The sequence below is a fragment of the Rutilus rutilus genome, assembly GCF_951802725.1.
Source record: "Rutilus rutilus genome assembly, chromosome: 23".
Lineage (NCBI taxonomy): Eukaryota > Metazoa > Chordata > Actinopteri > Cypriniformes > Leuciscidae > Rutilus > Rutilus rutilus.
Genome location: NC_140233.1, coordinates 11,089,420 through 11,111,776, shown reverse-complemented (window position 1 = coordinate 11,111,776; position 22,357 = coordinate 11,089,420). Strand labels below are relative to the sequence as shown.

At 36.2% G+C, this 22,357-nt stretch overlaps 2 protein-coding genes and 2 long non-coding RNA genes across 7 annotated transcripts; 3 read left to right on the top strand and 1 right to left on the bottom strand.

Annotated features, from left to right (window-relative positions):
* Positions 1-1,971: 1,971 nt before the first annotated feature.
* On the top strand, positions 1,972-17,776 carry LOC311282569 (monocyte chemotactic protein 1B-like). Of its 3 annotated transcripts, none has more exons than XM_084396388.1 (3): positions 1,972-2,282; positions 17,167-17,290; positions 17,407-17,776. In XM_084396388.1, the coding sequence occupies exons 1-3, from the start codon at positions 2,219-2,221 to the stop codon at positions 17,645-17,647; spliced, it is 429 nt and encodes a 142-aa protein (XP_084252514.1). In that variant the 5' UTR covers positions 1,972-2,218; the 3' UTR covers positions 17,648-17,776. The 3 variants fall into 3 exon arrangements, with proteins under 3 accessions (XP_084252514.1, XP_084252513.1, XP_084252515.1); XM_084396387.1 differs by lacking the exons at positions 17,167-17,290; positions 17,407-17,776 and adding exons at positions 2,426-2,543; positions 2,655-3,028; XM_084396389.1 differs by lacking the exon at positions 1,972-2,282 and adding an exon at positions 16,926-16,947.
* LOC311283171 lies at positions 7,482-10,644 on the top strand. Its single transcript, XR_014626026.1, has 3 exons — positions 7,482-8,265; positions 9,137-9,238; positions 9,873-10,644. It is a non-coding gene; the product is annotated as an uncharacterized lncRNA (long non-coding RNA).
* LOC311283139 lies at positions 12,270-15,765 on the bottom strand. 2 transcript variants are annotated; one of them, XR_014626021.1, is made up of 5 exons: positions 15,621-15,765; positions 14,421-14,522; positions 13,590-13,712; positions 13,320-13,435; positions 12,270-12,672 (listed from the first exon to the last, which is right to left on the bottom strand). It is a non-coding gene; the product is annotated as an uncharacterized lncRNA (long non-coding RNA). The 2 variants fall into 2 exon arrangements; XR_014626022.1 differs by having other exon boundaries at positions 12,532-12,672; positions 13,320-13,432.
* Positions 17,777-21,013: 3,237 nt separating the features above from the next.
* On the top strand, positions 21,014-22,212 carry LOC311283593 (monocyte chemotactic protein 1B-like). The gene is made up of 3 exons (XM_084398108.1): positions 21,014-21,383; positions 21,603-21,726; positions 21,843-22,212. Exons 2-3 carry the CDS (start codon positions 21,614-21,616, stop codon positions 22,081-22,083), a joined length of 354 nt encoding a protein of 117 aa, XP_084254234.1. The 5' UTR covers positions 21,014-21,383; positions 21,603-21,613; the 3' UTR covers positions 22,084-22,212.
* Positions 22,213-22,357: the final 145 nt, after the last annotated feature.

Sequence of the window (22,357 nt, the reverse complement as noted above, 5' to 3'; positions counted from 1 at the left end):
TCTGATAGGCTTTCAGTGAGAGAGATTTCTTAAAATATTATAAATAAGGCAAGGCAATTATTATATTACAAATAATAATAAAACCATAATCTTGTCAACTGTTGCTGAAACCAAAATCAGTACGTGTAAGATTACAAGGGCTACAACTGTAAGATTACAATTTGTAATGAACTGTTTGCTATATAATTGCATCCTAAAACAAAAATCAGGAAAGAAAGAAATTGCACAGGAAGCTTCTAGATAGCACACACACTTCTGCAAGATGTCTTGTTAAAGAGCGCTTCATCTGGAAAACCTCTGCTGTGTACAAACATCTGAGAAACGTCTTTAAGATGTCAGTTTTACATTCTAAATCATAAACATCTTAAGGACATTTTCTAAATGTCTGTTTAACGTCTGACAGGAATCGTCCTTGAGATGTATTTCAGAAAAGCAAACACTCTAAAAAATACGTCTTCCAGATGTAAACACGCACATCAAATAGACATCTGATCCAGTAGATCTCAGGGTGGATCTTCAGAAATTTCCAGAGACTCTCCTCCTTTCTTCTTTTAGTTGGAAAAGGATTAATGAATGCTTTAGTCTGAATAAAAATAACATTTTAAAGTGAATGTTTAACTCAGTGGTAAACCACACCTACTTTTCTAAATGTGAATAAAAGAAAAACTACCCTTCGTTTGCATATTTTAGTTCTGTGAAGCAGTTTAACTGTTGCTTCTAGACTATGATGTTTAACAATAGTGGATTTAGTAGCTTTAATCAAACACTTGAACCAGTTATTCAGGGTCTTTGGGGTTACTTTGTGAGTAAGGGCGCACTGTAAAAAATGTGCTGTAGTTATGCAGCTGTTTGCCATGTAACTTACTGTAGATTTAAATTTATGTTATTTACTGGCAACAGTTTGTTCAAAGTTAAATGAACATTAAACATTAACAAGTCTTTGTCTTTACAGAATAAAACTATAAAATAACAACCTAATGCAAAGCATTCTGGGAACCAGAAACCTTCATCAACCTTTTTCTGTTTTTTTCCTTCAGATTTTGGTTCCCAGAATGCTTTGCATGAGGCTGTTATTTTAGTTTTATTCTCTAAAGATAAAGACTTGTTAATGTTTAATGTTCATTTAACTTTAAACAAACTGTTGCCAGTAAATAACATAAATTTAAATCTACAGTAAGTTACTGGCAAGCAGCTGCCAGTAATACTGTAAATTCTACATATATTTTTTACAGTGGGGGTCAAGGTTTAGCATCTAATATTTGGTGATAGCAAAATTCAGATTTGATCATAAAATCTTCATATTTAATCATAAAATCTTCAGATTTAGTATGTGTAAAGGGGTAATGACATCGATTTTTTTTTATTTTTTTTATGTTCCATTAGGTTCACTTATAATGTCAGTAAAGTTTTTTGCACAAAACAAATAGACCGTCATTTACAGACAAAGCATTGTGAACTAATTTGATGTTGTTGTCAGATCCAATACAGTTGGCTTCTTCATTTCGTACATACAAGTACATCAGAAAGTGTAGAGCCTCAGTTATAATAATGAGTTTTATTTGCTTTTGATGCGAAGCTCACATCCAGTGTAGGCAAATGTCAGCCGTTATGCGACTGAACGTCAGACAGTGGGCGGGGCTTATTGTTTGATGATGTATTCGTCAATGTCTTGCTCTGGAGGCAGTCATATGCACATTTTTTTGCCCGTGTGATGTCACAGATCCCGCAATATATAAACGAGCTTTTTATGGAGCTTGATTAAATAAAAGCTTTTTTTATACTGAGGAGGACGTTTTAAGCTCTGAAACTTGCATGATTTTTTTTTTTTTATAGTAAAGACCTCTTATATGTCAAAAGATCAAGGCAAACTGAATTTCTCATGTCATCACCCCTTTAATGCTGAGCACATGCAGACTTGAAAAGAGGAAGTCGTGTTGTTTTTCTGAAACACGTTTTCAGTGAATCTGAAAGAAAAGTTCCTTCCACTTTTTTACATGAACAACAAAGCAGAAAAAGGATGAAGGAAAGGAAGAGCTAAAAACAACTCGCATCTTACAATGTTGTTACTCAGAAATGGATTTACATGAATGTCTTTATGAAGAATTCCTCTCCTACTATGTATATAAGAAGGAGCTCAGACGTTATTCAGGACACATCTGCTCTGAGATCTTCAAGCTCTACAGACTCTTTCTGACATTGTGAACAAACATCTTGAAGAATGAGAAGCCTGATGTTTCTGCTGGTCCTGGTTCTCTTCTGCTCTGTGCCGATGACTTCAAGCGGTGAGGACTCTTTGATTTTTAATTAAGATAAAATGTATTGTTTCAGATGATTTATGTCAGGTTAGTTTGATTTGTTGCATTAGGGGATTTAAAAATATAGCAAATTTGTAATAAGTTAGTAACAATTTGTCTCCATTTTTCAGCTCCCCTAGCAGTTAATGTGGCAAACTGCTGTATGGAGTTCAATAATGTGAAGATTCCTGTGAAACTGGTGACGTCTTACTACTGGACCAGCAGCGAGTGTCCCAGACGAGCCATTGTGTGAGTGTCATCTTAAACATTATTTCATTTTCAAACTGCAAAGTCAATCTGAATGACACACTCCATTAAAAAACTTTTATCTAAATCTTGTTTTGTCCTTTTCCCCCTCAGGTTTCAGACATTAGCAGGTAGAGAGTTCTGTGTAGATCCAAAGACCACCTGGGTGAACCACCATGTTGATAAAGTGGACAAGAGAACAACATCTGCTGCATCTGCTAATACATCAACAACTACATCAACAACTACATCAACAACTACATCAACAACTACATCTACAACTACATCAACAATAACTGCTGCTGCTGCAAAAACAAAAACATCTTCTGCTGCATCAACTGCTACTCCAGCAAAGACTCAGAGACCAACAGTCTAAAACAAGCTAAACTGTTTCTACTTGAACTCTGTATTTTAATATTGTATATCTGAACACTATTTCTGATGTGTATATGAAAATGTTTTTTTTTTTTTATAAAATAACTTATGTAATTGGAGATTTTTTAATAAAATATAAAAGGATTATAATGTTGTGATGTTTTTAATGCAATCATGGTATTTCAACTTATTTTATTTTTATTTAAAAGTCAGTAGCAAAAGTAGATGGGTAATACAAAAAAAGTCTAATAAATAAATATTAAAAATTTAGCAAATAATATAAATATTTGATACAATGAATACAACTTTATTGTTAGTTTTCACGGAAATTAATTTTGCATCCATAAAGTCAGCGCTTCATCGCACGATTTAGGGCCATATATATATATATATATATATATATATATATGGCCCTAAATATATGTATATATATATATATATATATATATATATATATATATATATATATATATATATATATATATATATATATATATATATGTGTGTATATATAATGTAAATCGTGTGATGAAGCTGACCTTATGGATGCAAAATTAGTTTCCGTGAAAACTAACAATAAAGTTGTATAGCCTATATATATATATATATATACAATTCAGTTTATAACATTTATAACATATATAAATAAAGATTGGATGTTAGAAGTTGATTCTCTTTAAGACGTGTGAGGGATCAGAAGCAGCACTACGGGCCAGTCTGATCATACTTTTGTTGTGATCTATCTGAAAAGACTGTTCCAGAGTTAAGCCAGTGATCTTTGCACAAATGCAAATTTGGTTAAATTATTTAGATTTAGGTTTACAGACAAACTATAAAACTACTGTCTTTCTTTGAATTGGTACACTGAAAGATTCGTCTGTCTTCATCCACAGTCTACTGTCTGCACTAGTAGGTCTCAAGTAATTTTAGACTGAAAAGATACAAGACTTTAGACACACATAGTAGACTGTGTGTCTACTTGGCCTCGTAAATACATATAAAAATAACTGTATACTGTACCTATACTGCATTCATATCAGCAAGAAGTTTCTATACAACAGTGATAAAGCAATACCTCACAACATACAAATAATTTATGACTGTAAATGTTTTTTTAAAAAGACATTGAAAATAGTAAACAAGTCACCCCTTCATTATTAATCATTTTAATGCAATCTTATATGCACCATTGGCCTGGATGCCAGCTGAACTTAGCCCCGCCCACAACATTAGAAGTCGGGAAGTTCGGTCTGGACTTGATCCGTTGTGGAGCAACTATGCTCGAACCAGAGCTGTTGCTGTTCGGACCAATCAGATTGTCAGGGCGGGCTTTATACGATGATGGACAGATGATCAACAGTAACGTAATCATCCACGTCACCAAAGAGCGCTTGGGTTGAATTTCATTTACAACAAAGATGACTGCCGCTGGAGAATTGAGATTTGTAGATCCCGCCATCGCATCTGTTATAGAAGATATCGACAGCGCATTCATTTTAAAAGAGGAACAGAGAACCATCAAGGCATTTGTCGATCGGAAAGATGAATGAAGAACAGGGGGGGTAATCCAGCATCTGGAAAGCCGACCATCCCCGGGGGCCACCATTGGCTAACAAGCCATCACCTGCTGTTAGCATCCAATTGACCCCCATTCATTTTGACGTCACTTTAACAGCGAATAACTTTACATCTGAGGCGTTTAAAGACTCTGTTTGTCCATTGTTTATTTCTAAAGAAACACGGCAATGTATAAAAGGCTCCATTACCTTGTATCTTACGTTATGGCCCCGTAGAAGCAGTTTTTGTAAAAATAGGATAACGATTGCATCATAACCACGCGACTCTCTGGAAATTACCGTAGAGACAGGAGGAGAAGCTTGCAGTCAATCGGGGGGACGTGGAGGCATAAAGTACGATAAAGTCAAGGCAGGGCTCCAGACTAACTTTTTTTATTAGGAGCGCTGTAGCCCCTGACTTAAAATTTTAGGAGCGCAAGCAGAAAATTTAGGGGCACACCTTCACATTTTCCCCCTAAATAACTATTACAGACAAATGCTTTGATAATAAATAGATTAAGCGTACAGAAATTATGGTGCAATTTTATTTTAAGATCACAGGGCTCCAGACTAACATCTGAGGGCCGCGGCTCTAAGTTCTACAGAAAGTATTTGGTAGCACTGTGGGATGACAAAGCACTGAGATAAATTTGAGGTGTATAGATAAAGTTAAATTTAATTATTATCCTTCATAATGTCTTAATATTATTTCAAAAGCAAAATGAGTGACAAAATAGATATTAGGGAGTGAAAATAGCCAATAAGCACCCTCAGCAGCTGTTTACAAAGGTAATTTAGTCTTTAAAAAAAAAAATAAGTGTGAGTTTTCCTACTTCTTGAAACTTTCAGTTTTATAAATAGAGACAATCTTTAAAGGATGAACAAAAATGTTTTGGTCGACACATTAAAAAAAAAAACATTTTAATAGGATATAGTTTTGAAGTGCTGTAAAAAGATGTGTAGGCTACTTTCATAACCACAGTATACCATAGTTATAGTTATGCCTAGCTGGTTCAGAATACGCAATTTTTTTGTCTGTTACTATAGTCAATGTATCAGATTACACGATTTCGACTCCTAAAAATCTTGTCATGTCCTGGACAAGAAACATTGTCAGACTACACATTGCTTTACAACCAGTCATCTCGAGCCGTCTCACACACATATTCACTCGCACATGTACACACGCACTCACTCACATACACGCACATAGACTAACGCACGCACACACTCACTCACTCACTCGCGCACACACTCTCTCACTCTCTCTCTCTCTCTCGCTCGCTCGCTCGCTCGCTCACTCACTCACTCGCGCGCGGGCGCACACACACACACACACACACACACTCATTCACTCGCGCGCACACACACACTCATTCACTCGGAACCCTTCATGGAGGACCGTTAAAAAATGTAACATGCTAGTCTTCTTGTCGTGATGTCGTAAACAAAGCATCGCAGACGCGACGTCGGTTGTCGCCCACTATGAACGAGATGAAATTTACTGGTCGCACATGTGCGACTGGATGTAAAATTTAGTCGCACACTCTCAAATTTTGGTCGCAAAATGCGACCATTTGGTCGCAGTCTGGAGCCCTGCAAGGGAGAAGCCCATAGAGAGTCATAAAGTTGCTCCTGCTCCTAGCTCATGGACAGCTCCTACTCAGGCTCTCCGTCTCTTGAAGATTCGGAAGGGAATGATCCAGATTTCCCTTTGCACAGCTACTAGAAGACTTACAACTGTCAGACAGGTTGCTCACGTCACATCTACGTCGTCAAGCTCAGTTTGAGTCTGCGCAGTACGCTCAGCCATCAGGAAGTGAGTGCTTCTAATTTACTTCGCTTTTCTCCGTTGAATCCAATGGGGCCGCTGTGTCCATTTCTTTTACTGTCTATGATGAAGAGCATACATCACTTACGCCATTGCTCTGATTGGTTGTAGGTCTATCCAATTGAGTGCAGAGGCATTTTCTTTCCTGGTTCGGTTGAAACACACCCCATAATCACAGCCCAATGGAGCAGTATCAGACTCATATTCTGACTAGAATCTGAGTATGATGGCGTCAGGCTAATGCACCATATGCTTTTGATGGAAATTGGTTTGTTACAGATCCAATACAGTTGGCTGCTTCATCTCTCAACAAAAGTTTCTTTGCAAACTCTCTAGTACACTGTGCCTCGTTCACAAAACAAAATGCTCCGAACAAACATATAATCCTTCAACGTGATCCGGAATGAAATAACACATCCAGTTGTTTCCGACACTGGGATCCTTCTGAAGTCTGGGACGCAAAAGAGCTGTTTAAACTGGACGCTTCAAAGCGAATGTTCTTTCTCTCTTCCATTTGTCCTGTTGTCGACAGACTCAAGTTCGTGGAGCATGTCAGAAACTGAACATGCATCTGTATACTGTATCCAGTGTTGAGAGCCTCAGTGATTATAATGGGTTCTATTTGCTTTTACGCGGAGCTCCCATCCTTTTTCTTTCTCCTTTTCCCCCATTTTTATTATCCAACAATAACAAATACAAAAACAAGACAGTAATGAAGAATAATAGACAATAATGAGTCTGCTTTCGTAACACTTACATGCAGTTGAGTTTTTAGAGTACCTCAAGGAGTTTAGATACATATCAAACTCTTTCTTAAAAATAAAAAAGAAGGATTTTTCTTTGGAAATGTACATTTGTGAATATAACATTTGGCAAGAAAAAGTAGTAAATTAATTACCAATTAAAAATGAGAAGGGTCTAATTTCAGAGTCACAAAAAATCTTTAACAAAGTTTGAAAAGTCAACCTAAAATGCAATACACACAGTCCAAAACAAATTATTTCATTGTCTCTTCAAACTGATGACAAATGGAGAACATGAGGGAAATACTATTATTAATTTTAGCAAGTTTATAATTAACTGGGTAGCATTTGTGAACAATTTTAATAGACTTCAACATCTTCCCATATTATATCATTAAATGTGTTACTCTAAAAGCTTCAACCCTGTATCACATGAAATACGTTCTGAGGAAACTATTTTGCAAATCGCAATTACGTTACATGCCAACATATAAGCAGTGCTATTACGTTGGTCCTTAACCTAATATAGCCAATCTATTGCAGTGCTATTACGTTTGTCCTGAACATAATACATCCAAAGCAGGTTTCTTTTCACACGTAGCAGCTCATTTTGTTTTAATTATTTACTCCCTTTTTTCTCATTGGGCTACAAAATATTATCTATGCCAGGGCGAGTCAAATGGCGGCACCCAGATAATTTTTATCTGGCCCTCCAACTGGTTTTTGATGTTTAAAACCCCTCGCAATCTGATATCAAAGTCCCCGCAAAGGTTTAGCGCGTTCAGCGGTGAGTTTAACAACGCACGTGATCATTCAGCGGTGAGTTTAACAACGCACGGCAGTTCGTGATATGGTCACGTAATTTAATCTATTGATTCGTGCCACGGACACGTTTATTTCGTTATTTTCGTAATACCAGCACGTTTTTTAAACTATTGTATTTTCAATGGGAAGCGTCTTTCGTGATAACAGCACGATTCTTTCTGCCTGTCGGCTGCAGCAGAGAAGCTGTTTAATCAACATTTTTTTCACGAGATCTTATGTATTTTTATGTATTTTTTTAATGTTATTATTTCGGTCTTATTGCCAGGGAAGCTGGTTTGCTTTGCTGTTTATTGATATTTTTAAAATTATATTTTATCAGTAGGAAATCGCGCTGAAGAAATCTCGTTCCGAACACATCGCGATATTTGGCATCAGTTCACGTGTGTCAGATGTTGGTAAGTAAATACCTAAATACGCTGTCCTAATAATGTGTGATATCATGTCTTTTCTGTTTGTCGATATTAATCTGCCATTATATCTGCCATCTCAGACTTTGCGTTTCATTGCTTTCTAATTCAAAACAGGGTGATTAACACTGCCTGTCACGTGACGTGCTATAGGCTTAGATATTCATATCAGATTAAAAATAGTACAATTAGTTCCAAAGTTGTATTTGTAGTAGAAGCACAGTAAAAACAACACTTACCATGCTTTTACCACAGTAACATTAGTTTTACTGTGATAAGTGTAGTAAAAAGACAGTAATCACAAAACTTACCATGCTTTTACCACACTATTTGTAGTTTTAATGTGGTACTTATTGTAAATGCACAGTAACCACAACACTTACCATGCTTTTACCACAGTAACCATAGTTTTACTGTGATAGGTGTGGTAAAAGGACAGTAATCACAAAACTTACCATGCTTTTACCACACTATTTGTAGTTTTAATGTGGTACTTATTGTAAATGCACAGTAACCACAACACTTACCATGCTTTTACCACAGTAACCATAGTTTTACTGTGATAGGTGTGGTAAAAGGACAGTAACCACAAAACTTACCATGCTTTAAACCTCAGTAACCTTAGTTTTACTGTGATTGGTTTAGTAAGGACAGTAATCACAAAACTTACCATGCTTTTTACCTCAGTATTGATAGTTTTAAAGTGATATTTGTTGTAAATGCATATTAACCACAACACTTGCCCTGCTTGTAAGGCTTTATAATGTAACATCCAATATTTGTAAGGTAAATCAGTACTTTTCCCTTTAAATAATCCTATATATTATACATAATGATATTTTCTTTTCTCTTTTTTCAGCTGAAAAGACCAAAAGGGCCTTTCGGACTCAGTCAGCCCATTATTGTTGGAGGAGAAGTAAACGGAGGAGACGGACAGCTGCAAAGGCAAATATTCGCAATGGTGTGTATGTGTTGGTTTTAACCCTAAATCAAACATTTTATCAAGCATTTGTTGTTTCTTAAAACTTTTCTCACAAAACCCATAGCCCAATCAGTACAAACATAGTCTGAAAGTCTTAATAATTCACAAGATTTAACAAGTTGTCAAATTCGTACGATACTCGTACATATTTGTATACTCGTACACAATCCTGCAGCTTTTACTCCTAGTGCTGTCATTGGCTACTGCCTCAATTCCTGTACATATTTATCGCGATATTTGTAAATCAGTTGCGCCACTTCTTGGAAAGTTGTCGGATGTCACACACACTGTCAGAAAGTTTATATTAATTGCAAATTGGACCCTGTCTGTTTATGTTCCAGTAATACATGATGTCTCTCCACACCTCATAACCTACCTCTGTTTGCAAGAGTGGAAAAGCTTATCTGACTTGTCACATGACATAAGATACTCGATTATTATGTCATAATCAGAGCAGTTACACTGCTGATAACTGTCCCGTTTGTATGTAAATCTTTTTCATGATTATTGCTTGCTATTAAAGACATACTTTTATTCATAGAAATGCCCACATATCAGTGAACTTGTTACATAAAAATGCTTTTAACATTTAATTATGCAACACTCTTTACAGAAAACATATCCTACAGTTATAAACTCACAACGTCATCATCAAGTCCTGTGCTGGGCACATTGGGCAACAACTGTCCTCCAACGTATTCGATCCGTGGCCAGGTTCTTCACATCTTCCCATGGGACACTGACATTCTTCAGGTCTTCGTGAAACATCTGTCTCCATGTCTTCCTTGGTCTTCCCTGTCTCCTGCATCCTCCTGGTGGTGTCCACTTCATCACTGTGTTTGGGTGTTGTTGTTTGGGCATGCGTAGGATGTGTCCAGCGAGGTGCACCCTTTGCTCTGTCACAGTTTCTGAAAGTCTTCATGTGAAGTCCCATTCCTCCTCAGGATCTCTTTGATATATGCAGAACCAATATTGAAAATAGTGATTTATCTTTTTCCATATTGTTAAAGCATTTTGTTTTCTCTTTTCAGCTTCATAAACTGTACTTGATTTCTGCCTAATGCCTTTATCAAAAAAGTGTCAGTGTTCATCAGGTGTTTTGCTAAAGGACATATTCATTGCATAGTTACAATAAAAGTGACCAATAATCACAAGGATATAGAATGAAAGTTGAGAATGTAAAATGTTGTGCTTATGTTTTTGCCTATTTGTTCTTTAAAGCGAAGAAACAAATGTATGTTCACATAACAAACTTGAATCTCATCTCTTGGTTTGTAAATATATTCAACTTCATCATAGCAATTTTTTTACGTTAATGTAGTATGTGTCACTATAATAGATTGCTCCTGTATCTGGATATTTTTAATAAACTGATTTTTATACTGTTGTGCAGTACATTTGTCTTTAAACAGTTTGACATTAAATATTGGAATAAGCTTTCAAAATGGTGTCCGTTCATTGTGCTTTTGTTACATTTATTTGAATATTATTGATATACCTTTAATATACTATACATACACTGTAAATGTTAGAAGCACTTTAGTACATGTAATTATCTTTAATTAAAATACTGCAAACCTACCCCTGCTGTAGGCCATTGCTTAGAAAAAAGTTTCTCTTTCAAATGTATTTATTCATCAGTCTAATCAAATAAGCAAATTTGTGTCATTGATCATGTGACCTCGTTTTTGGATGGTAACCACACAAAGGAGTCTTTTGTTTTTAAATATGAGTTTTATAATTTAATTAGAAGGAATGCATGTTTAACAGCCTAAATATAAAATATTTAAGGTATCTATCCCCACAGCCAGAACCAGAAGAGATCTGTCATCGTTTACCATAAATGGGCATGTAAGTGTAACGCATCTGTTCAGCTGGGTTGTTATTGGCTGTGACTTTATCGCAGAACTCGCTGTGATTGGACAATCGTTTAACCCATATAAAACGGCGCTTCATGTTACAAAGTATGTTTTGGTGTTATTATTACGTTAGTTATACATTAAGCTAACTATAAAGTGTCTCTATGTTGTGAGAAATTACTCCTTTACCGAGATCCTAACCCTAACCCTAAGCATGTCTGCACATTTCAATGAACTACAGCACAATGCTTCCTGCTCCACTGATAGAATGACAGAGATATGTGGGTAATGTAGTTTAAAACGTTTAGTAATAAAACAATAAATGTTAAATAAATAATATATTTAATGGACAACTGGATATCTAAATTTGTTCATTGTGCAAACCTTTATGACATATATGAGGGACAGGCTGAAATTTGATATTTTTACTGTGAGCACTTTAAAAATAACCTTTATGCCAGCTTTCCATATATGTCTGAAAACTGTGGCCAACATTATTTATTAAACATAGTATAAGCAGTTGTCCAGACAATTTTCTCTTTGATACACTAACCAGACTTTGAGTTACAGCCATTTGAAATGTGCATTTGTTTGCTCTTCTGGGGGCCATTGCTGGGCCCTGGGGGTGGAAGGACAGTATAATCTACACAGATCTACACATACTATTACTATTACACAAGGATAATGCACCATTCAGTAAAACAACAAAAAACAGTGCCAACATTTCCTTTTCACCCCCTCTGATTGCTGCTTATATTCCTGACATCAGTGATATATAGAGTATACTATATAGAGTATACTAGAATGATCAACATGGATCATCTTCAATTAAGCTTTAAGTATTTATAGCAAGATAGCCCACTGCAGCCTCTTGCTATTCACATAGCTTCCTTTTATTTCACTGGAAACTGGCATACATGCAAGTATGTGCAACTTTTGTTGCATTGTTGTCCCAAATATCATTAACCAGATCTAAATTTTTATGTCCCAAGTAAAAGAATCATGGTAATTAATTATATTTAGTTATTTATAAGTTATTAATTATATGTAGTTATTTTTAAAGAAACAAGAAATTAAAAATTCTCAAAAGAAAATTTCTATTTACTGTACCAAACACCACTTTCAAAACACAATAGTCACCATACTTTATTAAACAACACTTTATTGGAGAAGAAAGCATAAAGTTGATAAAGTAGCATAAAGACAAATGAGATTCAAGATAAATAAAAATGTGTCTTCAAAAACACGTTAACATCATATGAATCCATTCACAGCTGCTGAAGCCACAAAACGAGTGCCAGATAATCATATTCAGTCACATATGATACAGAAAACAGATTTGATATTGTGTTGGAAAATAATGATTCATTATCACAGCTAAACTGGTTTCTTGCTCTTCCCTGTACGTCTCGATCGTGTTAGTGTTCTTCTTCCTCGTCTAAACAGTTTGTTCAGTTGAAGAACAGAAGATGTGATCACTGATGTGGAGTAGCTTTTTCTCAACCAGAGGAAGAAGTCTCAACATCCCATTGTCAGGCGTTCTCCAGTCCTGGTCTGAAAGGAAAACAAAAGACAGAAACCATTCAAATAAAGTTGTTTAATGGACAGTCGGGTCAGCTTATGTTCTGCGTTATTTAAAGCAGTGATGGTTTACTCTGGCCCTCAGCGTCCACTGTCCTGCACATTTAGCTCCGACCTCAAACCCTCCTGCCTATTGTCTAGAAGTAAACCTGAAGACTTTGGTTAAAATTTTCAGATGTGCTCGATTAAGGTTGGAGGTTAACTCTTAACTAACCTCAAAAAGTAGAATGCAAAGGGCCAGAGTTGCCTGTTCCTTACATAAATTTACAAAGCAGCAGTCAGTACGTTATATAATATACACACATTGAAGTATTATATATATATATATATATATATATATATATATAAATAATATTGCAGCACAAAATAAGCTAAGTACTGAACAAAAACAGTTTTACCCATATCAACAGCAACATATTTTAAAAGATTTTTAAGAAAGGCATGGTCTCTTTTGAGCCTTTGCCAGTGATGCTTGATTTCTTTCCAGACAACATACTCTTCTGTCAATTGTTTCAAGAGCTTCACTTGGTCAAAAACCAAGTGATAACCTGTACAATGTAAAATTGTCAACATCAAATTATGTACTACATATTACAGCATTGTTTCAATACAAGACATACCAATGGACTCGCGCACTTTTCTGTCTTCTTTGGGCACCAGATGTTCCTTCCTCACCCGAAACAAAGGACTTATTCGATTAGCTTGCGTTGATATAAGGACTGGTCTTCCTTCTCTGCTGTAAAACAAGATAGTCTCGACTTACTCTATGTGCAATTACTATTGTTCTTGATACACAAATTAAGACAGTTATAAATAAGTTAATTTACCATATGATTCAGGAGAGAACATTTGATGAGTAAAAACTGATTGCAATATTCTAGAAACTTCACCTGTGAAGGGCTGATCACGGCAAGATTCGCTGCGACTCACTAGTAGCTCTTGTAATGGTTGGCTCTTAAAAGAGCTGTTGAGTTTGATATTGGTAGAGCTTTAAAAAAAAGGACTAAGTAATCCTGCAAAACAGAAAGGAAGGTAATTTTAATACATTACTTGCAAATAGTCAGTTTATAACTGTAGGATATGTTTTCTGTAAAGAGTGTTGCATAATTAAATGTTAAAAGCATTTTTATGTAACAAGTTCACTGATATGTGGGCATTTCTATGAATAAAAGTATGTCTTTAATAGCAAGCAATAATCATGAAAAAGATTTACATACAAACGGGACAGTTATCAGCAGTGTAACTGCTCTGATTATGACATAATAATCGAGTATCTTATGTCATGTGACAAGTCAGATAAGCTTTTCCACTCTTGCAAACAGAGGTAGGTTATGAGGTGTGGAGAGACATCATGTATTACTGGAACATAAACAGACAGGGTCCAATTTGCAATTAATATAAACTTTCTGACAGTGTGTGTGACATCCGACAACTTTCCAAGAAGTGGCGCAACTGATTTACAAATATCGCGATAAATATGTACAGGAATTGAGGCAGTAGCCAATGACAGCACTAGGAGTAAAAGCTGCAGGATTGTGTACGAGTATACAAATATGTACGAGTATCGTACGAATTTGACAACTTGTTAAATCTTGTGAATTATTAAGACTTTCAGACTATGTTTGTACTGATTGGGCTATGGGTTTTGTGAGAAGAGTTTTAAGAAACAACAAATGCTTGATAAAATGTTTGATTTAGGGTTAAAACCAACACATACATACCATTGCGAATATTTGCCTTTGCAGCTGTCCGTCTCCTCCGTTTACTTCTCCTCCAACAATAATGGAACGACTGAGTCCGAAAGGCCCTTTTGGTCTTTTCAGCTGAAAAAAGAGAAAAGAAAATATCATTATGTATAATATATAGGATTATTTAAAGTCCGCGTGAACCGGAAGTTGCAAACGACTTTTCTCCAGTGCTGTGACGTATTTCCCAGTGAAAAGGAATATTGAACAGAGGGCAGGGTTTTACTCTAGTGCTCCTCCTCTCCATCTCTAGCTCATTACAGACTAACGATTTGAGGGGAGTGGTTAAGCGTTTCTCAACCCAAGCCGTCAAGCATACGTCATCAGGGAAGGTCCTCCAATGCAGAGGGGAGGGGCATTTTCAGATTTTGATTAAAGATTACGAAGCCAAAACATTTTTTTCCGTGTTTTAACTTGCACGGATTAATTGTTCACCACAAGACTAGTAATATGCGCTAACAAAGTAAATAGGGTCCATTTTGATTTCAGTTGGACTTTAAAGGGAAAAGTACTGATTTACCTTACAAATATTGGATGTTACATTATAAAGCCTTACAAGCAGGGCAAGTGTTGTGGTTAATATGCATTTACAACAAATATCACTTTAAAACTATCAATACTGAGGTAAAAGCATGGTAAGTTTTGTGATTACTGTCCTTACTAAACCAATCACAGTAAAACTAAGGTTACTGAGGTTTAAAGCATGGTAAGTTTTGTGGTTACTGTCCTTTTACCACACCTATCACAGTAAAACTATGGTTACTGTGGTAAAAGCATGGTAAGTTTTGTGGTTACTGTGCATTTACAATAAGTACCACATTAAAACTACAAATAGTGTGGTAAAAGCATGGTAAGTTTTGTGATTACTGTCTTTTTACTACACTTATCACAGTAAAACTAATGTTACTGTGGTAAAAGCATGGTAAGTGTTGTTTTTACTGTGCTTCTACTACAAATACAACTTTGGAACTAATTGTACTATTTTTAATCTGATATGAATATCTAAGCCTATAGCACGTCACGTGACAGGCAGTGTTAATCACCCTGTTTTGAATTAGAAAGCAATGAAGCAAAGTCTCCGTGGAGATGGCAGATATAATGGCAGATTAATATCGACAAACAGAAAAGACATGATATCACACATTATTAGGACAGCGTATTTAGGTATTTACTTACCAACATCTGACACACGTGAACTGATGCCAAATATCGCGATGTGTTCGGAACGAGACTTCTTCAGCGCGATTTCCTACTGATAAAATATAATTTTAAAAATATCAATAAACAGCAAAGCAATCCAGCTTCCCTGGCAATAAGACCGAAATAATAACATTAAAAAAAATACATAAAAATACATAAGATCTCGTGAAAAAAATGTTGATTAAACAGCTTCTCTGCTGCAGCCGACAGGCAGAAAGAATCGTGCTGTTATCACGAAAGACGCTTCCCATTGAAAATACAATAGTTTAAAAAACGTGCTGGTATTACGAAAATAACGAAATAAACGTGTCCGTGGCACGAATCAATAGATTAAATTACGTGACCATATCACGAACTGCCGTGCGTTGTTAAACTCACCGCTGAATGATCACGTGCGTTGTTAAACTCACCGCTGAACGCGCTAAACCTTTGCGGGGACTTTGATATCAGATTGCGAGGGGTTTTAAACATCAAAAACCAGTTGGAGGGCCAGATAAAAATTATCTGGGTGCCGCCATTTGACTCGCCCTGGCATAGATAATATTTTGTAGCCCAATGAGAAAAAAGGGAGTAAATAATTAAAACAAAATGAGCTGCTACGTGTGAAAAGAAACCTGCTTTGGATGTATTATGTTCAGGACAAACGTAATAGCACTGCAATAGATTGGCTATATTAGGTTAAGGACCAACGTAATAGCACTGCTTATATGTTGGCATGTAACGTAATTGCGATTTGCAAAATAGTTTCCTCAGAACGTATTTCATGTGATACAGGGTTGAAAAGCTTACACAAGCAGGTAAAGAAATCTGAGCTCTAAGAATTGAGGGAATTTTTTTGTCTGACAAGCTTCTGAGAGGACATTGATTAACAAATAGATTAGTGCAGTCAAAAATAGAAGGACAGCATAAAGGATAATGCTGAGCACAGCAGACTTGAAAAGAGGAAGCCGTGTGTTGCGTTCCTGAAGCACGTTTTCAACGAATCTGAAAGAAAAGTACCTTCCACTGTCTCACACGAGCGACAGAGCAGAAAAAGGACGAAGGAAAGGAAGAGCTAAAAACAACTCGCATCTTACAATGTTGTTACTCAGAAATGGATTTACATGAATGTCTTTATGAAGAATTCCTCTCCTACTATGTGTATAAGAAGGAGCTCAGACGTTATTCTGGACACATCTGCTCTGAGATCTTCAAGCTCTACAGACTCTTTCTGACATTGTGAACAAACATCTTGAAGAATGAGAAGCCTGATGTTTCTGCTGGTCCTGGTTCTCTTCTGCTCTGTGCCGATGACTGTCAAGCGGTGAGGACTCTTTGATTTTTAATTAAGATAAAATGTATTGTTTCAGATGATTTATGTCAGGTTAGTTTGATTTGTTGCATTAGGGGATTTAAAAATATAGCAACTTTGTGATAATTTAGTAACAAAAGTAATTGAATACTTTTGTCTTATTCTTTGTTATTTTTTTTTGCATGAGCATGGTACATATTTGTGATAGCCCGATTTGTCTCCATATTTCAGCTCCCCTAGCCATGATTAATGTGGCTGAGAAGTGCTGTATGGAGTTCAGTAATGTGAAGATTCCTGTGAAACTGGTGAAGTCTTACTACTGGACCAGCAGCGAGTGTCCCAGACGAGCCATTGTGTGAGTGTCATCTTAACATTACATGTATTTCATTTTCAAACTGTAAAGTCAATCTGAATGAGACACTCCATTGAAAAACTTTGATCTAAAGCTTATTTTGTCCTTTTCCCCCTCAGGTTTCAGACATTAGCAGGTAGAGAGATCTGTGTAGATCCAGAGACCACCACCTGGGTGAACCACCATGTTGATAAAGTGGACAAGAGAACAACATCTGCTGCATCTGCTAATACATCAACAACTACATCAACAACTACATCAACAACTACATCAACAATAACTGCTGCTGCTGCAAAAACAAAAACATCTTCTGCTGCATCAACTGCTACTCCAGCAAAGACTCAGAGACCAACAGTCTAAAACAAGCTAAACTGTTTCTACTTGAACTCTGTATTTTAATATTGTATATCTGAACACTATTTCTGATGTGTATATGAAAATGTTTTTTTAATAAAATAACTTATGTGATTGGAGATTTTTTAATAAAATATAAAAGGATTATAATGTTGTGATGTTTTTAATGCAATCATGGTATTTCAACTTATTTTATTTTTATTTAAAAGTCAGTAGCAAAAGTAGATGGGTAATACAAAAAAAGTCTAGTAAATAAATATAAAAAAATCTAGCAAATAATATAAATATTTGATACAATGAATACAACTTTATTGTTAGTTTTCACGGAAATTAATTTTGCATCTATAAGGTCAGCTTCATCATATCCATATTACCAACACGATTTACATTACATTACATTACATTTACTCTTTAAGACGTGTGAGGGATCAGAAGAAGCACTACGGGCCAGTCTGATCATACTTTTGCTGTGATCTATCTGAAAAGACTGTTCCAGAGGTAAGCCAGTGATCTTTGCACAAATGCAAATTTGGTTAAATTATTTAGATTTAGGTTTACAGACAAACTATAAAACTACTGTCTTTCTTTGAATTGGTACACTGAAAGATTCGTCCGTCTTCATCCACAATCTACTGTCTGCACTAGTAGGTCTCAAGTAATTTTAGACTGAAAAGATACAAGACTTTAGACACACATAGTAGACTGTGTGTCTACTTGGCCTCGTAAATACTGTATATAAAAATAACTGTATACTGTACCTATACTGCATTCATATCAGCAAGAAGTTTCTATACAACAGTGACAAAGCAATATCTCACAACATACAAATAATTTATGACTGTAAATGTTTTTTAAAAAGACATTGAAAATAGTAAACAAGTCACCCCTTCATTATTAATCATTTTAATGCAATCTTATATGCACCATTGGCCTGGATGCCAGCTGAACTTAGCCCCGCCCACAACATTTGAAGTCGGGAAGTTCGGTCTGGACTTGATCCGTTGTGGAGCAACTATGCTCGAACCAGAGCTGTTGCTGTTCGGACCAATCAAATTGTCAGGGCGGGCTTTATACGATGATGGACAGATGATCAACAGTAACGTAATCATCCACGTCACCAAAGAGCTCTTAAGTTGAATTTGTTTACAACAAAGATGGCTGCCGCTGGAGAATTGATATGTGTAGATTCCGCCATCGCGTCTGTTATAGAAGATATCGACAGCGCATTCATTTTAAAAAAGGGACAGACAACCGCGATCAAGGCATTTGTCGATCGGAAAGATGAATGAAGAACATACGTCACTTACTCCGTTGCTCTGATTGGTTGTAGGTCTATCCAATAGCTGGGTTTCAGTCACGTGATTATGATGGCGCACGAAGGCGGCGCGATTTTAGACGGAGGGCAGGAAGTAAACATGGAGAATATGTCTATGGAGAAATCCGTTGCGGAGAGCCCGTATTGTACCGATTCAAGACATAGATACAAGGAGTTAATTAACAGATATGTTGGACGTGACCCGTTCCTCATGAAGATGAGTGAGTTTTCGGTAGAACTTAGAGATTTGCCGACAGTCGAGGCTGTTGACATCACCAACTATCTGGTCCTTCAGACATTGTACTACACCAGACAGCAAATGACGGCCTATAAAAGTCTGGAAGCGTACAACCTTTTTGTCGAAGAGATGCCTCTGATTTAGGCTTAGTTTTTTGGTAACCAAGGTTGACCGTCGGAGCCCAGTCTACCGACTCAACGTCATGGTAGGGCAGCCTAAAAAGTCCCAATGAAGTCCATATTAGACTATCGGTAACTTTATAATCACTACTAAGTAAATGAGCATTTAACGACAACTTAATGCTATATAAACACAGACACAAAAACCAAGTTAGCTAGCTAATATACCTCCGACAAAGTGGTCGCTGCAGAAACAGACGTAGGTTTAAAATCCACTTTTTACGGTGTTGTTCTGTGAGCTTTTTACATTTCTCACCTTTATGAATGACAGTCTTTGGTACTCTATAAAACCCCTTTCCCTTTTCTCGGTTAGAACGATTGGAGCAGCCGTAAACTACACAAAACATGGGCATTTTTTCAGATGGAAGATCCTCAGCTATTTCACTTCCTCCCCTTCATCTGAATTCCGCGCTCTCGTGAAGCAGCAACGTGACGTCACGTGAAACCAACCTATTAAGTGCAGAGGCATTTTCTTTCCTGGTTCGGTTGAAACACACCCCATAATCACAGCCCAATGGAGCAGTATCAGACTCATATTCTGACTAGAATCTGAGTATGATGGCGTCAGGCTAATGCACCATATGCTTTTGATGGAAATTGGTTTGTTACAGATCCAATACAGTTGACTGCTTCATCTCTCAACAAAAGTTTCTTTGCAAACTCTCTAGTACACTGTGCCTCGTTCACAAAACAAAATGCTCCGAACAAACATATAATCCTTCAACGTGATCCGGAATGAAACAACACATCCAGTTGTTTCCGACACTGGGATCCTTCTGAAGTCTGGGACGCAAAAGAGCTGTTTAAACTGGACGCTTCAAAGCGAATGTTCTTTCTCTCTTCCATTTGTCCTGTTGTCGACAGACTCAAGTTCGTGGAGCATGTCAGAAACTGAACGTGCATCTGTATACTGTATCCAGTGTTGAGAGCCTCAGTGATTATAATGGGTTCTATTTGCTTTTACGCGGAGCTCCCATCCTTTTTCTTTCTCCTTTTCCCCCATTTTTATTATCCAACAATAACAAATACAAAAACAAGACAGTAATGAAGAATAATAGACAATAATGAGTCTGCTTTCGTAACACTTACATGCAGTTGAGTTTTTAGAGTACCTCAAGGAGTTTAGATACATATCAAACTCTTTCTTAAAAATAAAAAAGAAGGATTTTTCTTTGGAAATGTACATTTGTGAATATAACATTTGGCAAGAAAAAGTAGTAAATTAATTACCAATTAAAAATGAGAAGGGTCTAATTTCAGAGTCACAAAAAATCTTTACCAAAGTTTGAAAAGTCAACCTAAAATACTTTGCAATACACACAGTCCAAAACAAATGATTTCATTGTCTCTTCAAACTGATGACAAATGGAGAACATGAGGGAAATACTATTATTAATTTGAGCAAGTTTATAATTAACTGGGTAGCAATTGTGAACAATTTTAATAGACTTCAACATCTTCCCATATTATATCATTAAATGTGTTACTCTAAAAGCTTACACAAGCAGGTAAAGAAATCTGAGCTCTAAGAATTGAGGGAATTTTTTTGTCTGACAAGCTTCTGAGAGGACATTGATTAACAAATTAGTGCAGTCAAAAATAGAAGGACAGCATAAAGGATAATGCTGAGCACAGCAGACTTGAAAAGAGGAAGTCGTGTGTTGCGTTCCTGAAGCACGTTTTCAGCGAATCTGAAAGAAAAGTACCTTCCACTGTCTTACACGTGCGACAGAGCAGAAAAAGGATGAAGGAAAGGAAGAGCTAAAAACAACTCGCATCTTACAATATTGTTACTCAGAAATGGATTTACATGAATGTCTTTATGAAGAATTCCTCTCCTACTATGTATATAAGAAGGAGCTCAGACGTTATTCAGGACACATCTGCTCTGAGATCTTCCAGCTCTACAGACTCTTTCTGACATTGTGAACAAAAATCTTGAAGAATGAGAAGCCTGATGTTTCTGCTGGTCCTGGTTCTCTTCTGCTCTGTGCCGATGACTGTCAAGCGGTGAGGACTCTTTGATTTTTAATTAAGATAAAATGTATTGTTTCAGATGATTTATGTCAGGTTAGTTTGATTTGTTGCATTAGGGGATTTAAAAATATAGCAACTTTGTGATAATTTAGTAACAAAAGTAATTGAATACTTTTGTCTTATTCTTTGTTATTTTTTTTTGCATGAGCATGGTACATATTTGTGATAGCCCGATTTGTCTCCATATTTCAGCTCCCCTAGCCATGATTAATGTGGCTGAGAAGTGCTGTATGGAGTTCAGTAATGTGAAGATTCCTGTGAAACTGGTGAAGTCTTACTACTGGACCAGCAGCGAGTGTCCCAGACGAGCCATTGTGTGAGTGTCATCTTAACATTACATGTATTTCATTTTCAAACTGTAAAGTCAATCTGAATGAGACACTCCATTGAAAAACTTTGATCTAAAGCTTATTTTGTCCTTTTCCCCCTCAGGTTTCAGACATTAGCAGGTAGAGAGATCTGTGTAGATCCAGAGACCACCACCTGGGTGAACCACCATGTTGATAAAGTGGACAAGAGAACAACATCTGCTGCATCTGCTAATACATCAACAACTACATCAACAACTACATCAACAACTACATCAACAATAACTGCTGCTGCTGCAAAAACAAAAACATCTTCTGCTGCATCAACTGCTACTCCAGCAAAGACTCAGAGACCAACAGTCTAAAACAAGCTAAACTGTTTCTACTTGAACTCTGTATTTTAATATTGTATATCTGAACACTATTTCTGATGTGTATATGAAAATGTTTTTTTAATAAAATAACTTATGTGATTGGAGATTTTTTAATAAAATATAAAAGGATTATAATGTTGTGATGTTTTTAATGCAATCATGGTATTTCAACTTATTTTATTTTTATTTAAAAGTCAGTAGCAAAAGTAGATGGGTAATACAAAAAAAGTCTAGTAAATAAATATAAAAAAATCTAGCAAATAAT

What these genes read in the sequence shown, in the direction of transcription:
- LOC311282569 (XM_084396387.1), top strand. Translation starts at nt 2,219, where the DNA reads ATGAGAAGCCTGATGTTTCTGCTGGTCCTGGTTCTCTTCTGCTCTGTG. An exon ending in TGTGCCGATGACTTCAAGCG is followed by an intron (nt 2,283 to 2,425) that starts GTGAGGACTCTT and finishes TCCATTTTTCAG; the next exon opens with CTCCCCTAGCAGTTAATGTG. An exon ending in TGTCCCAGACGAGCCATTGT is followed by an intron (nt 2,544 to 2,654) that starts GTGAGTGTCATC and finishes TTTCCCCCTCAG; the next exon opens with GTTTCAGACATTAGCAGGTA.
- LOC311283593 (XM_084398108.1), top strand. Translation starts at nt 21,614, where the DNA reads ATGATTAATGTGGCTGAGAAGTGCTGTATGGAGTTCAGTAATGTGAAG. An exon ending in TGTCCCAGACGAGCCATTGT is followed by an intron (nt 21,727 to 21,842) that starts GTGAGTGTCATC and finishes TTTCCCCCTCAG; the next exon opens with GTTTCAGACATTAGCAGGTA.